The 14109-nt window shown below is 44.3% G+C and overlaps 1 protein-coding gene across 1 annotated transcript in view; it reads right to left on the bottom strand.

The window, feature by feature from the left end:
• LOC116974940 (cyclin-dependent kinase 2-like) overlaps positions 1 to 14109 on the bottom strand; it is a 34807-nt gene that overhangs the window by 11785 nt on the left and 8913 nt on the right. Inside the window, exons 3-5 of the mRNA XM_033023559.1 lie at positions 11753 to 11873; positions 9899 to 10069; positions 3296 to 3397 (exon numbers count right to left, since the gene is read on the bottom strand). Coding sequence (XP_032879450.1) covers positions 3296 to 3397; positions 9899 to 10069; positions 11753 to 11873 — 394 coding nt within the window. The remainder of the gene's footprint in view (positions 1 to 3295; positions 3398 to 9898; positions 10070 to 11752; positions 11874 to 14109) is intronic.

Raw genomic sequence — 14109 nt, forward strand, 5'->3', positions numbered from 1 at the left:
GCCAGATCCCTGACTCTGGAACAGCTCACCCTGAAAACGGTAATGCTGATGGCTTTAGTCTCAGCCTAAAGGGTCCAGTCCCTACACCTTCTCAGACTGGACAACATGGTCATATCAGCTGACCAAGTTACATTTACTATCTGGGAGCTGGTTAAGCAGAGCAGACCGGGAACTTCAGGACTAACTATGGAATTCCGGGCGTACCCACCTGACCCCCGTTTATGTGTCATGACACATTTGCTGCAATATCTCAACACAACCAAAGAATCCAGAGGGAGAGAAAAGGCACTATGGGTCAGCTACAAAAAGCCACATGGTCGGGTGTCGGTACAAACCATCTCTAGATTGGCTCAGACAGGTATTGGGAGCTGCTGGGGTGGGTACTGACATTTTTACATCTCACTCCACCAGGGCAGCAGCTACATCGGCGGCTAGGAATATTGAATTGAATCCTTTATTTGTCATTCAGACCTTTCGGTCTGAACGAAATGTCGTTGCCTGCAGCCATACATGTAATAATAAACAACACACAATAAACACAACTTAACATCCACCACAGTGAGTTCACCAAGCACCTCCTCACTGTGATGGAGGCAAAAGTCTTAGGGTTGCTGTCTCTTCCCTCCTCTTCTCCCTCTGCGCTGAGGCGATACCCCACCGGTCGATGGTAAGTCAGTCCCGCGGTTCAAGCTCCGTGGGCCCGAGGGTGGTCTAAGCTGCCGCCCTCCAGTCCAGCGGACGCAGTTGTTGCCACGGGAGCTCCGGAAAACAGGCTTCAACCTGTGACCCGCGAGCTCCCGACGATGTCATCCACTGGCCCGCGGCCGAGCCCCGGATTCAGGTCACCGCCGCCAGAACGCCGCCTCAGCCACCGGAGCACCGTCTCCGCCCCGCACCGGGCCGCACCCACGGGAGCGTCTCAGCCCCGAACCGGGCCGCCCCCACGGGAGCGCCTTCCAGCCGGGAGCTGGGCCGCCCACACGGGAGCACCTTCCAGCCGGGAGCCGGGCAGCCCACACGGGAGCACCTTCCAGCCGGGAGCCAGGCCGCCCACACGGGAGCGCCTTCCAGCCGGGAGCCGGGCCGCCCACACGGGAGCACCTTCCAGCCGGGAGCTGGGCCGCCCACACGGGAGCGCCTTCCAGCCGGGAGCTGGGCTGCCCACACGGGAGCACCTTCCAGCCGGGAGCCGGGCCGCCCTCACAGGAGTGTCTCAGCCCCGAGCCGTCCACCCTCACTGGAGCGCCGAGTCATGCCGCTGCCCGAACGCCGCCGCAGCTCGAAGACGGCCAGCCTCGCGTTGGTTTGTACTGGCTGGCTCTACCTCCGAAGCCTCGAGGTCGGTCGCAGGTTGGAGGCCGCCAGCGTCGCCATTAGGCCTCAGCTCAGACGGGGGAAGAGAAGGGGGATACGACAAGAAAGTCGCATTCCCCCGAAGGGAGAGACAGAAAGCCCTGTTTCACCCCCCCACACACATAACACAACCTAATAACCAAAAGTTTAACTGAACAAGACAAAAAAAAGAACACAAAAAAGTAAAAACAGACAGACTGCAGGCGAGCCGCAGCCGTTTCACAGCGCCGCCACTTACGGAATGGACGTGCCATTGGACCATATGGACATGCCATTGGACCATATCCTGGCAACAGCGGGGTGGTCCACGGAAATAACTTTCCAAACGTTCTATAATAAGCCGATTGCTAAACCTGTATTATTTGCAGAAAGGATTTAAAATTCTGCAAATATATAATTTAAGCCCGGGGGAGCGTTATTTTTCTTTGTTTAAAATAAATATTGTTATTGTTTTTTAAAAAACTGATTCATGTTTGATTACGATAACATACTTCCTCCCTTGGATGACTTCGGCAGTGAGTGAAGCATGGACTGTTACACGGTTTGAAATCACAGAGCTTTAAAATCTTCACGTAGTCACTCACGTGACTCCGAAGTAAAATAGTAAGATTAAACGAGAACTTACCAGTTTGAAGTTTGATCTTTATTTTATGAGGAGTTACGATGAGGGATTACGTGCCCTCCGCTCCCACCCTCAATTATAAAGGTCAACTGGTGACCCTACCCCATCTCCCTCCTCAATTCCTTCATCCTCCTCCCTCACTCCCATTCCCTGCCCCAGGACCTACCCAGGTCATAGAGAAATGCCAGGGTCTGGACAGCTTGAGAGCCCATTGTGATTGGTGCACTGTGAGAGGCAGCCAGCTTGAGAGGCCATTGTTAAGGTTGGCAACGTCCTATTGTGATGTCATTGTGGCAGTCGGCAGGCAGCTTGAGAGCCCATTGTGAATGGTGCACTGTGAGAGACATTGTGACATCATCACTGGACGCTCTCTGAGAAAGCGGTTTTTGCTTTTTTTGAAACTTTAAATCATGAATAACTTCGAAAATATAGGTAGGAATGTGACGGGAAGATGTTTATCGCTTTGATGGGGAAAATGTGAGTAGAATATGGGAAATGGGAAGGCTGTGGTGTAGCGTTTGGAAGAAGATAGGAAAAAGCAGAGCAGAGTAACACATTGCCGGCACAAACAAAGAGTTTTAGTAATATAGATAGATAAAATAGGCTTGAATAGCTAAAATAGGCTCGGTTTTCACATTTCACTTGAAATAACCAAATGATCTAGCCTCCACAAACATTTGGTATAGAGAATTCCATAGATTCACCATCATCTATGAGAAATTCCTATGCAACTCGATTTTAAACGACTTTCCCTCATTTTGCAGGACAACTGTCCCTCCTGCAACAGACCAATGGAAGTTGATGAGGTCTTACAATAAAACTTTCTGATAGGACTGAAAGTAATCAGGTAATTTGCTGCATATATTTTAAAGGTTTTTATGAATCATGCAACTTGTTGAATTTTAGTTTGTTTAAAACATTATTTGGGCAATAAGCATTTTAATTATTGAAAAAAGTTGTTAATGTGTTTTTCGTTAAGCAATTTGAGCGTTTCATTGTTCCAGTAGCAAAGAGAGAGGAAAATATTCCTAACTGATATAGGTTTTCACATCATAAATGTTTATATAAAATGTGACTTGCTAACATTTGAGATAGCGATTGGCAAAGCATAACAGTAAGTAAGCTGGATAAATATCATTACTATAAATCATATTCAAAACCCTTAGGAGATATGGAAATGGAAATTCAGCAGTCAGATTTTGTCAATTTTTTGCAATGTTTTCATCTGTCAAGAATTTAAATAAACTAATAATGTGATAGTGTTTGTAAAGTATAAACCAAAATACAAGTTATACATTTTTTGCAATCTGAGATAAATACCATTTCTGCAAAAATGCATCCGATGCTCCAAACATCCACCGCCGTTGAGTAAAATTTGCATCCCATTAAAATTTCGGGTGCTCTATACCACAAAGTTACAACCTAAAAACAAAATATAAAGGAAACATTTTAGTAGTAATTATTTGAATCCAAATCCCCCAAACAATCGCAGCATAAAACATTTTTGGTGCACACGACTGATCAGAGTATAATATGAGCAACAAGCATCAATGGATTTTAGTGATGTTACAGGTGTCATTATTAAGTCAATAGAGATCTACATGTATCCCAATATTCATTTATATAAATATAATTATGCCATCTACCTTTTTACTACCTTACAGTCTTTTCTAGTGCAGATAGTCAAGTTAATGTTCAAACTGACATCTATCTCCTTTTAGGACTGGCGTTGATTAAACTGGTAATTGAAGGCACAAATTGCTGGAGTAACTCAGTGGGTTAGCTAGCATCTCTGGAGAACGTAATTAGGTGATGTTTCTAATCGGGATCCTTTTTCAGTTTCTACATTAAACTGGTAATTGTTTGGTTCATAAATTTCAATAACTAAGAGATAGATAAATCATGAAGCTTTGTTTCAATTTGCTATGATAAAATAAAGCGGCATTCCATTCTACTGAACAAACTGTTTAAATTTAGGTTTATTATTGTCACGTCTATCAAGTGAAAAGCTTTGTTTTGCATGCTAGCCAATCAGATCAAATAATACTATACAAAAATATAATCAAGTAGAACTCAAGTATAAAGGAGAAGGTATAGATTGCAGAATATAGTTCTCAACAAAGTAGCACTTCAGTTCTAAAGACAAAGTCAAATGTCCACAATGGGGTAGAGGTGAATTGGATAGTATACTAGCTTATGAAAGCACTGTTCAAAGCCTGATAACAGATGGGATAAAGCTGTTCCTGAGTCTAGTGTTGTGTGCTTTCAAGCTACCATACCTTCTGCCAGTCAGCAGCAGAGAGAAGGAATGACAGGGGTAGGACACGTCTTGCTCTGCCGAGGCGGTGTAAAATGTAGATGGAGTCAATGATGGGGAATCTGGTCTGTGTGATAGATTGGGCTACGTCTACAACTCTGCCATTACTTGCTGTTTTGGGCAACGCTGTTCCCAAACCAAGCTGTGATGAAACCCAACAGTATGGTGTATCTGTAGCAGTTTGTAAGAATCATGCTGAATTTTCTCAGTCTTCTAAGGAAGAAGAGGAGCTGGTATGTCTTCTTGGCAGTTGCTTCAATGTGGTTGGTCCATGATAGATTGTTGGTAATATTAACACCACGGAACTTAAAGCTCTCATCCCTTTGCACTTCAGCACCATTCTTGCTGATTGGGGCATGTACTCCACCATGCTTCCTGAAGTCAACAAGATCCTTCGTCTTGCTAACAATGAGAGAGAGGTTGTTGTCCTGACACTGCGTTGCTAATTTCTCTATCCCCAAGCTGTACTCCTTCTCATCATTGTTCATGATCCGGCCCACCGCAGTGATGTAATCTGCAAACTTGCAGTTGGAATTTGGCTGCTCAGTTCTGATTGTATAGGGAGTATAGTAGGGGTCTGAGAATGTATCCTTACAGGGCACCAGCTTTGAGAATTATTGTAACGCACTACAGTCTCCCAACCCCTGCAGAGTAGTTATTAAGATGGCTGATCTGTGTGCGGTTGTTCCTGGGACGCAAGTCGGGCCCTGATCAACCCCGGCTGGGTCGCCTGGGCGAGGGTGTCTGATGTTGTAAGACCCGAAACACACGATGACCCCAGGTCACATCACTGAGGATGTGTCCCAGCGCATCTCGAAGATGTATATTTTTCACACTGAAGTCTGGCTCAGTCAGTGGCACCTCGGAATAGACTTCGAGACAACCAAGAATAGTTTGGTGACTACTGGAAAGACAGTTGACGGCACGGAAAGACGGCACCCGGGACAGGCTGGGTTAGCACCCCAGTCTGTGTTGTTCGTGAGAAAGACACCCAATAAAGCTACGGAAAGACCTAATGAACCGCTGTGGCCTAAAAATCCATCAGGCGAGAATGAAATGCTCGGAGAAGGAGAAAGAGGTGCAGCGCACAGGCCTTGAACCTGGTGAGAAGCAGGAGGAGCCCGGCCAGGACTCACCCCACAGAGCCCAGTCCCTCCACGCACTAGAGTCGCCCAAACCTGCAGAGTAGTTATTAAGATGGCTGATCCGTGGACGGTTGCTGCTGGGACGCAAGTCGGGGCCTGATCAATCCTGGCTGGGTTGCCTGGGCGAGGGTGTTGTCGATTTGTGGCCCTTATAATAACTGTGGCCTCACACCATGTCAGGTTATATAGAGTTTATTAGGAGTTTATTAGGAACCAGCAATACAACTTCTCACTTGAGAGTTCACTTTAAGACTAACGGAATACAGCAGACAAGCTAGTGGGCGTAACCACAAATGCATAACTCATAGCATGAGCCACTAATCTACATCCCCCCTCTGAAAGAATCAATAACGATGTATACCCATAACTAAGCAAAGCAAATATCACAACCAATGACAGACTGGTGGAAAGTCAAACATAGTCCGGATACTTCACCACCAGCCTGCAAAAACGAACGGCACGTGTACGATAGAGGCCATCTCCATTCTTTTTCTTCGGGAAAAGAGCAGGCGATTTCACCGCCGTGTGGGAGTGGACCAACGCCTCTGGAGTCGAAGCAGGAGACTGTGGCGCAGGCGAAGATGGAACAGACAGAGGAACTGTCGCAGGCATGGATTGTTGTGCTGGCAAGAGCATGCGAGGGTCACTAGATGCAGATTGAAATGAACTTGTACGATCCGGATAATAAGGAGGAGGGACAGGCAGAAGATGTTGTCTGTTGCGTCGGTAGGCACCGCCATTGGCTCTAACAATGTAAGAGTGTGGCTCCGAGGCGGGACCTGAAACCACCCCAATACGGTCATGGCCTTTGTCAGTCTGTAACGAACCACCTGTCCTTTGGTCAATGGCGGCAGAAGCTTCTGGTGCAACCTGGATTGAACCTCCTCGGGTGGAAAGACAAGTGGGATTAACGTTTGCTCTGCTACGGGCAGCGGGGTACAGGTCTGCCTTGACAATAATCGTTGAGCAGGTGAACCCAAGGCAGGGTCACGGGAAATGTTGCGTAAGTTGAGCAAATCCAGGAATGTGTCAGATTTAGCCCTGTGAGAACGCTCCATGAGTTGTTTTGCACTTCTGACAGCCCGTTCAGCCAGCCTGTTAGACTGTGGATATTCATGGCTGCTGGTGATGTGGTGAAAATTCCAGCGTCTGGCAAACTCTCTGAATTGTTGGCTGGTGAACTGACTGCCATTGTCATTCAACAGCTTGCCTGGAGATCCGTGGACTGAAAAATGACGAGATAATTTCGAAATCACACCGCTGGAAGTGGGGCTGCTGAGAAAATCAATGTCGAACCATCCTGAATTTGAATCCACGAGCACCAGGTACTGCTTGCCGTGTCATTCAAATAAAACAGCTGCCACTGTAGACCATGGGAGCACAGGTACAGGATGTGGCAGAAGTGGTTGCTTTCGTTGATGAGGCGCCAGGCTATTGCACACCGCACAAGCTGCCACATTTTCGTTGATGTGTTCAGCCATACCAGGCCAATAAAACATACTTTTCGCCCGTGAAACAGTGGCTTCAGCACCTGGGTGACCTGCATGGACAGCGTCAAAATACCGGTGATGCAGCGAAACAGGAACCACGGCCTTGTGTCCTTTTAAAACAATGCTGTCTTGTAGCACCAGTTCGTCTCGAACAGGGAAGAAAGGTCGGACTGGCAACGGAACGTTGTCGTGCTTGTCTGGCCAGCCGCGCTTAATGACAGAAGTTAGCAATCGTAGGGTCTTGTCAGTGACTGTGTGGGCAACCAGGTCCTCCATCCAAGATGAAGGGATGAAGGATACAGTCATCACGATAAAGTCATCATCCTGCAAGGGCAGATCCCCGCAGGTCTTACGAGGTGCACGTGAAAGAATGTCAGCCAGGTGCATATCCTTACCGCGTTTGTAGGTCAGGACGATGTCATATTTTTGAAGTTGTAGTAACATCCGTTGAAGGCGCGCAGGAGAGTTATGAATAGTATTATTGCAAATGCTGATAAGAGGTTGGTGGTCGGTTTCAAATGTAATAGTGCTACCAAAGATGAAACCGTTGAACTTTTTGCAGGCGAACACAACCGCTAACAGCTCTTTTTCGATTTGAGCATATCGTTGTTCTGTGTCAGACATGGTGCGCGAGGCATGGACGACAGGCTTATTGCCATGGCCATCATTCTGAAGGCATGCAGTGCCCAGGCCGTGTTGTGAGGCGTCACATGTAAGTGTAACAGGCAGTCTGGGATCAAAGTACGCTAGAGTAGAGGTGGCCGACATCTGCCATTTAAGAGTGTCAAATGCTGTCTGTTGTTGCTCATGCCAGGCCCATGCGTCTTTGTGTGTGAGACGGTGCAATGGGGCTGATATTTTGCTGAAATCTGGAATAAATTTGCTCAAATAGTTCGCCATGCCAAGGAACCTCTGCAAGCTGGGCACATCCGTGGGTGCTGGAAGCTCATTAATAGCACTGGTTTTCACTGGATCAGTTTTCAGGCCGTCCTTGGTAAATATATGGCCTAGGTATTTTACCTCATTCACTCTGAATCTGCATTTTTTTTGGATTGAGTTTGAGGTGGATGGCATCGGCACCATTCATTACTTTTGTTAGATTGGCATTGTGTTCCTCGATCGTTTTTCCAGCAATAAGGATATCGTCCATTACGATGGAGCATGGGTATCCGGCAAACAATTGCTCCATGGATTGTTGAAATACTTCACTGGCAGAACTTATACCAAAGGGCATCCTCAAAAATTTATAAAGTCCGAACGGAGTATTGAAAGTTGTCAGCTTGGAGGATTTATGTTCCAGTGGAATCTTCCAGAATGAATTCTTGGCACCTAGCACTGTGAATACAGTTGCTTCGGCCATCTGCGCCGCAATCTCCTTCTTCGATCCAGAGGTGTTGGTCCACTCCCCCACGGCGGTGAAATCGCCTGCTCTTTCCCCAGAGAAAATGAATGGAGATGGCCTCTATCGTACATGTTCTGGTCTCCGATTGGAGGCGTGGGTTTGAATCCCACTTCTGACACCATGTCGATTTGTGGCCCTTATAATAACAGTGGCCTCACACCATGTCAGGTTATATCGAGTTTATTTGGAACCAGCAATACAACTTCTCACTTGAGATTTCACTTTAAGACTAATGGAATGCAGCAGACCACGACGCTAACAAGCTAGTGGGCGTAACTATACATGCATGACTCATAGCATGAGCCACTAATCTACAGGTGTCTGATGTTGTGAGACCCGAAACACCCGATGAACCCAGGTCACATCACTGAGGATGCGTCCCAAGCGCATCTTGAAGATGTATATTTTTCACACTGGAAGATAGGCTGGCACCTAACCTCACTGATTGTGGTCTGTGGGTCAGAAAGTCACGGAAACAGTAGCAGAGGGGATGCTGATTTCATAGTTCCAGTAGATCTGGAACATCATACAGATGTTATGGTGTTGAAGGCAGAGCTATAGTTATCTAGGTTTTGTGAATTTCTTCTGATGGCAGATAACATAATGCTTTCTCAGCCTCCTAGTGATTATGGTCTCTGAGTTTGTTTCAGGAAGCTTTACAGATGAATCTGCGTCAATGTCCATACAGATGAAATATCTGAAGAGCATCACTGACGACAGATCAGGAATAGAAGGTGTGGCCATTTTTTATTTTCCTAGATCAGTGATGCTAAAAACAATTATAAAAGCAGCAAGATGACATTTCTAGTTGGGATTCACACCAGCAAAATCTGGCCTATTATTCTTTTCTGAACTTTAAATTTTCAATGAGGTTTTTTTTAATCTTGAATCTTCTCATCTTAGAATAAATATTTCTAAAAATGGGACAATCTTATTGGCCTTAACGTCATTCCTCAAATGCTTCCATCGGCTTCTGTAGGTATACATCATTACTGTTAGAATTGCATGCAGTTTGCTTACTGCAAACTAGAACAGGAATTGACTCAAAATTAAAAATAGTGTCATTAAAGCCAGCTTTCTTCTTAAGGCCTCCTATAATCTTTTCTTATAAAGTCATTAGATTAGATTAGATTAAATAGCCTTTATTGTCATTCAGACCGAAGTCTGAACGAAATTGAAGCAGTCATACATACAATACAATAAAAAACAACAATAAACACATATTAACATCCACCACAGTGAGTCCACCCAACATCTCCTCACTGTGATGGAGGCAAAAGTCTTAGGTCTCCAGTCTCTTCCCTCCTCTTCTCCCTCTGCGCTGAGGCGATACCCCCCGGGCGATGTTACAACAGTCCCGCGGCTCAAACACCGCGCCCGGGGTGGTCGAAGCTGCCGCCCACCAGTCCTGCTGACGCAGCCGCTGGCCCGCTTTCTGTTTTTAGAATATTCATATTTACTGAATAAGTAACCATTTCAAAACTGGTCACTTGTAAGCAGGGGCTAAATTATTTAAAAAGGGAGAATCTAAATATACATTTTACGAACTATTACATAAATCTTTGCTACCTCGTGAGTATATGTGCGCACAGGAACTCCGAAAGCCCTTGCCAATCCAAAATCTGCCAACTTGATTGCACCACCATCATTAATGAGCAAGTTTTGTGGTTTCAGATCTCGATGAAGAACTCTGTGAGAGTGACAGAATGCGACACCTTGAAGCAGCTGGAATAGATAACTCTGCCAAAAGAGGGGTTTCATTATTTGAACATTTTGCATCCAGAAATAAACAATTCAGTTATCTACTGCAGGCAAATTTCTATATTTCTATCAAGCAATCCCTATTATTGCACATAAAAATCCGCTCAATCATTCCTGTTATACAAAATGAGAGTAACATGTGTACACCAATGATTCAGGAGTAAACAAACATGCAGACAGCTGATAAATGAGACATGAGTGTCTTATTTATCAGCTGGTTCTCATACTGAGACAAGTTATAGAGCTCTCTCCTCCAGAATCAAAAAGTAATTTCAAGGTGCTCCTATTCCATGGCCCTAATGTTACAGGTAATTTTAATTTTTTTAAAAAGGTAGCTATAGATGGGTGGAAATATTAAAGAATAAGAAAGATCTCAAATCTAAACTACCTCCAACCTGCCCAATTTGGATTTAACAGGGTACAAGGAAGTAAACTGTTCCCTGGAGACCGGTGATTCATTTAAATATTTTAACAATGCTGAGTCTCAGATTTTATCTATTTTTCTGGCTTAATATTTGCTGGCCAGGTCACCCAGGATATGGGGAAAACAGCAATTAAATATACAAGTGGACTGTTACATGGATAATGTGCTTTTCTGTAATGCTGTGAGCTAGGAAAACCAGTGATATTCCAACCTCATCCCCAAATAAATCCACTTCCACTCCATATAAATCAAACCACTCATTCTCCCCCATCTCCCCACAACAGTTCCCTCCACACCCACCCACCCTCCCGACCCCCTACTGCTAACCATTCAAACTATTTTGTATATTCTTCACAGAGATATCTTGTTGAGTAGCAGAAAACCTAGAAGATCCAGTGTTTAAGCCTCCCCTGGAGTATTCCCTAATGGAACCCATCAATTTGGCTAGTTTCTAGATGTATATCTGCTACAATAATGTATGCATGTTGTGGACTTAAATCTCCAGATCTACACCCCTCCATGTCTTCCTCCCGCAATCTGTAAAGGAATCCTCTTTCATGGCTCTCCTATAAATGATGTTTAGGGAAAAGATGCTTTCAATAACAATTCACCAAAAAGTTAGATCCAAGGTATAAAGTTGATAGAGATGAAAAAAACAGACCAAAAAGATCTTCAATTACAAAGTTGTCAGCATTATAAAGCCAAATAGACAAATGTACATTAATGTTCATATGCTTAGTCCAGTTTGAACAAGATTTCACCCTGCATCCAGAGTTCTATTTGAGTTAAACTGAAAATCAGTTCTTTTGTTTTAAAGGCTTTAAAATTTAAACATAATGATGCTGCAAAGTGTAATATTGGTAAACATTATTTTTTAAGTCTATCTCCATTAATTGCAACATGTCACGTTCCAAATTACGTCACCCAGTATATCAAAAAAAAAAGGTTGACTGCTTATCAACCCTGAAAAACATGCATAGATTCACTCGAGCAGTGGGAGAGCTACAATGGTTTGGTGTGTGTGTGTGTGTGTTGGTGTGTGTTGGTGTGTGTTTATGTGTGGGTGTGTGTTACTGTATTTTATAGAAGACACAATTGAAAAACAACTAGGTAAACACAAAATGCTGGAGTAACTCAGCGGGACAGGCAGCATCTCTGGAGAAGGAATGGGTGACGTTTCGAATCGACACCCTTCTTCAGACTAATTACATACTGAAAAACAACTAACTTTTAATTACCTTAACTAATTGCAAAGGGAGTCCAGTAGGTGGAGCAGAGTCCATATACTTCTTCAGATCTTGATTGAGAAATTCAAACACCAAGTACAATTTCTTTTCACTGTGGATAACATCTAGCAGTCTAGAGTAAATGTACACAAATTATTCTTATTACTTTGATGGGTTCATCACAATATCATAATTTAATGGAAATAAAATGCACAAATTCTTCACATCTTTAGCCTCAAAAATGAGGGTCTGGATTATAGTTTTTGTTGGCAAAATAAGAGACCTTAGAAACATAGAAAATAGGTGCAGGAGTAGGCCATTCGGCCCTTCGAGCCTGCACCGCCATTCAATATGATCATGGCTGATCATCCAACTCAGTATCCTGTACCCGCCTTCTCTCCATACCCCCTGATCCCTTTAGCCACAAGGACCACATCTAACTCCCTCTTAAAAATATAGCCAATGAACTGGCCTCAACTACCTTCTGTGGCAGAGTTCCAGAGATTCACCACTCTGTGTGAAAAATGTTTTTCTCATCTCGGTCCTAAAGGATTTCCCCTTTATCCTTAAATTGTGACCCCTTGTCCTGGACTTCCCCAACATCGGGAACAATCTTCCTGCACCTAACCCCTTAAGAATTTTGTAAGTTTCTATAAGATCTCCCCTCAATCTTCTAAATTCTAGCGAGTATAAGCCAAGTCTATCCAGTCTTTCTTCATATGAAAGTCCTGACATCCCAGGAATCAGTCTGGTGAACCTTCTCTGTACTCCCTCTATGGCAAGAATGTCTTTCCTCAGATTTGGAGACCAAAACTGTATGCAGTACTCCAGGTGTGGTCTCACCAAGACCCTGTACAACTGCAGTAGAACCTCCCTGCTCCTATACTCAAATCCTTTTGCTATGAATGCTAACATACCATTCGCTTTCTTCACTGCCTGCTGCACCTACTTTCAATGACTGGTGTACCATGACACCCAGGTCTCGTTGCATCTCCCCTTTTCCTAATCGGCCACCATTTAGATAATAGTCTACTTTCCTGTTTTTGTCACCAAAGTGGATAACCTCACATTTATCCACATAATACCGCATCTGCCATGCATTTGCCCACTCACCCAGCCTATCCAAGTCACCTTGCAGCCTCCTAGCATCCTCCTCACAGCTAACACTGCCCCCCAACTTCGTGTCATCCGCAAACTTGGAGATGTTGCATTCAATTCCCTCATCCAAATCATTAATATATATTGTAAATAGCTGGGGTCCCAGCACTGAGCCTTGCGGTACCCCACTAGTCACTGCCTGCCATTCTGAAAAGGACCCGTTTACTCCTACTCTTTGCTTCCTGTTTGCCAGCCAGTTCTCTATCCACATCAATACTGAACCCCCAATACCTTGTGCTTTAAGTTTGTATACTAATCTCTTATGTGGGACCTTGTCGAAAGCCTTCTGAAAGTCCAGATATAACACATCCACTGGTTCTCTCTTATCCACTCGACTAGTTACATCCTCGAAAAATTCTATAAGATTCGTCAGACATGATTTTCCTTTCGTAAATCCATGCTTACTTTGCCCAATGATTTCACCACTTTCCAAATGTGCTGCTATCCCATCTTTAATAACTGACTCTAGCAGTTTCCCCACTACCGATGTTAGACTAACTGGTCTGTAATTCCCCGTTTTCTCTCTCCCTCCCTTTTTAAAAAGTGGGGTTACATTAGCTACCCTCCAATCCTCAGGAACTACTCCAGAATCTAAGGAGTTTTGAAAAATTATCACTAATGCATCCACTATTTCTGGGGCTACTTCCTTAAGTACTCTGGGATGCAGCCTATCTGGCCCTGGGGATTTATCGGCCTTTAATCCATTCAATTTACCTAACACCACTTCCCACTAACCTGGATTTCACTCAGTTCCTCCATCTCATTTGACCCGCGGTCCCCTGCTATTTCCAGCAGATTATTTATGTCTTCCTTAGTGAAGACAGAACCAAAGTAGTTATTCAATTGGTCTGCCATGTCCATGATCAATTCACCTGTTTCTGACTGCAAAGGACCTACATTTGTTTTAACTAATCTCTTTCTCTTCACATATCTATAAAAACGTTTGCAGTCAGTTTTTATGTTCCCTGCCAGTTTTCTTTCATAATCTATTTTCCCTTTCCTAATTATGTCCTCCTCTGCTGGACTCTCTGCTGAATTATGTCCTCCTCTGCTGAATTTCTCCCAGTCCTCTGGTAGGCTGCTTTTTCTGGCTAATTTGTACGCTTCATCTTTTGTTTTGATACTATCCCTGATTTCCCTTTTTATCCACGGATGCACTACCTTCCCTGCTGTTTATTGAGTGAATCCTTGAGTGAAAGGTCAATCTATAA

Source organism: Amblyraja radiata, chromosome 7, assembly GCF_010909765.2.
Source record: "Amblyraja radiata isolate CabotCenter1 chromosome 7, sAmbRad1.1.pri, whole genome shotgun sequence".
Taxonomy (NCBI): Eukaryota; Metazoa; Chordata; class Chondrichthyes; order Rajiformes; family Rajidae; genus Amblyraja; species Amblyraja radiata.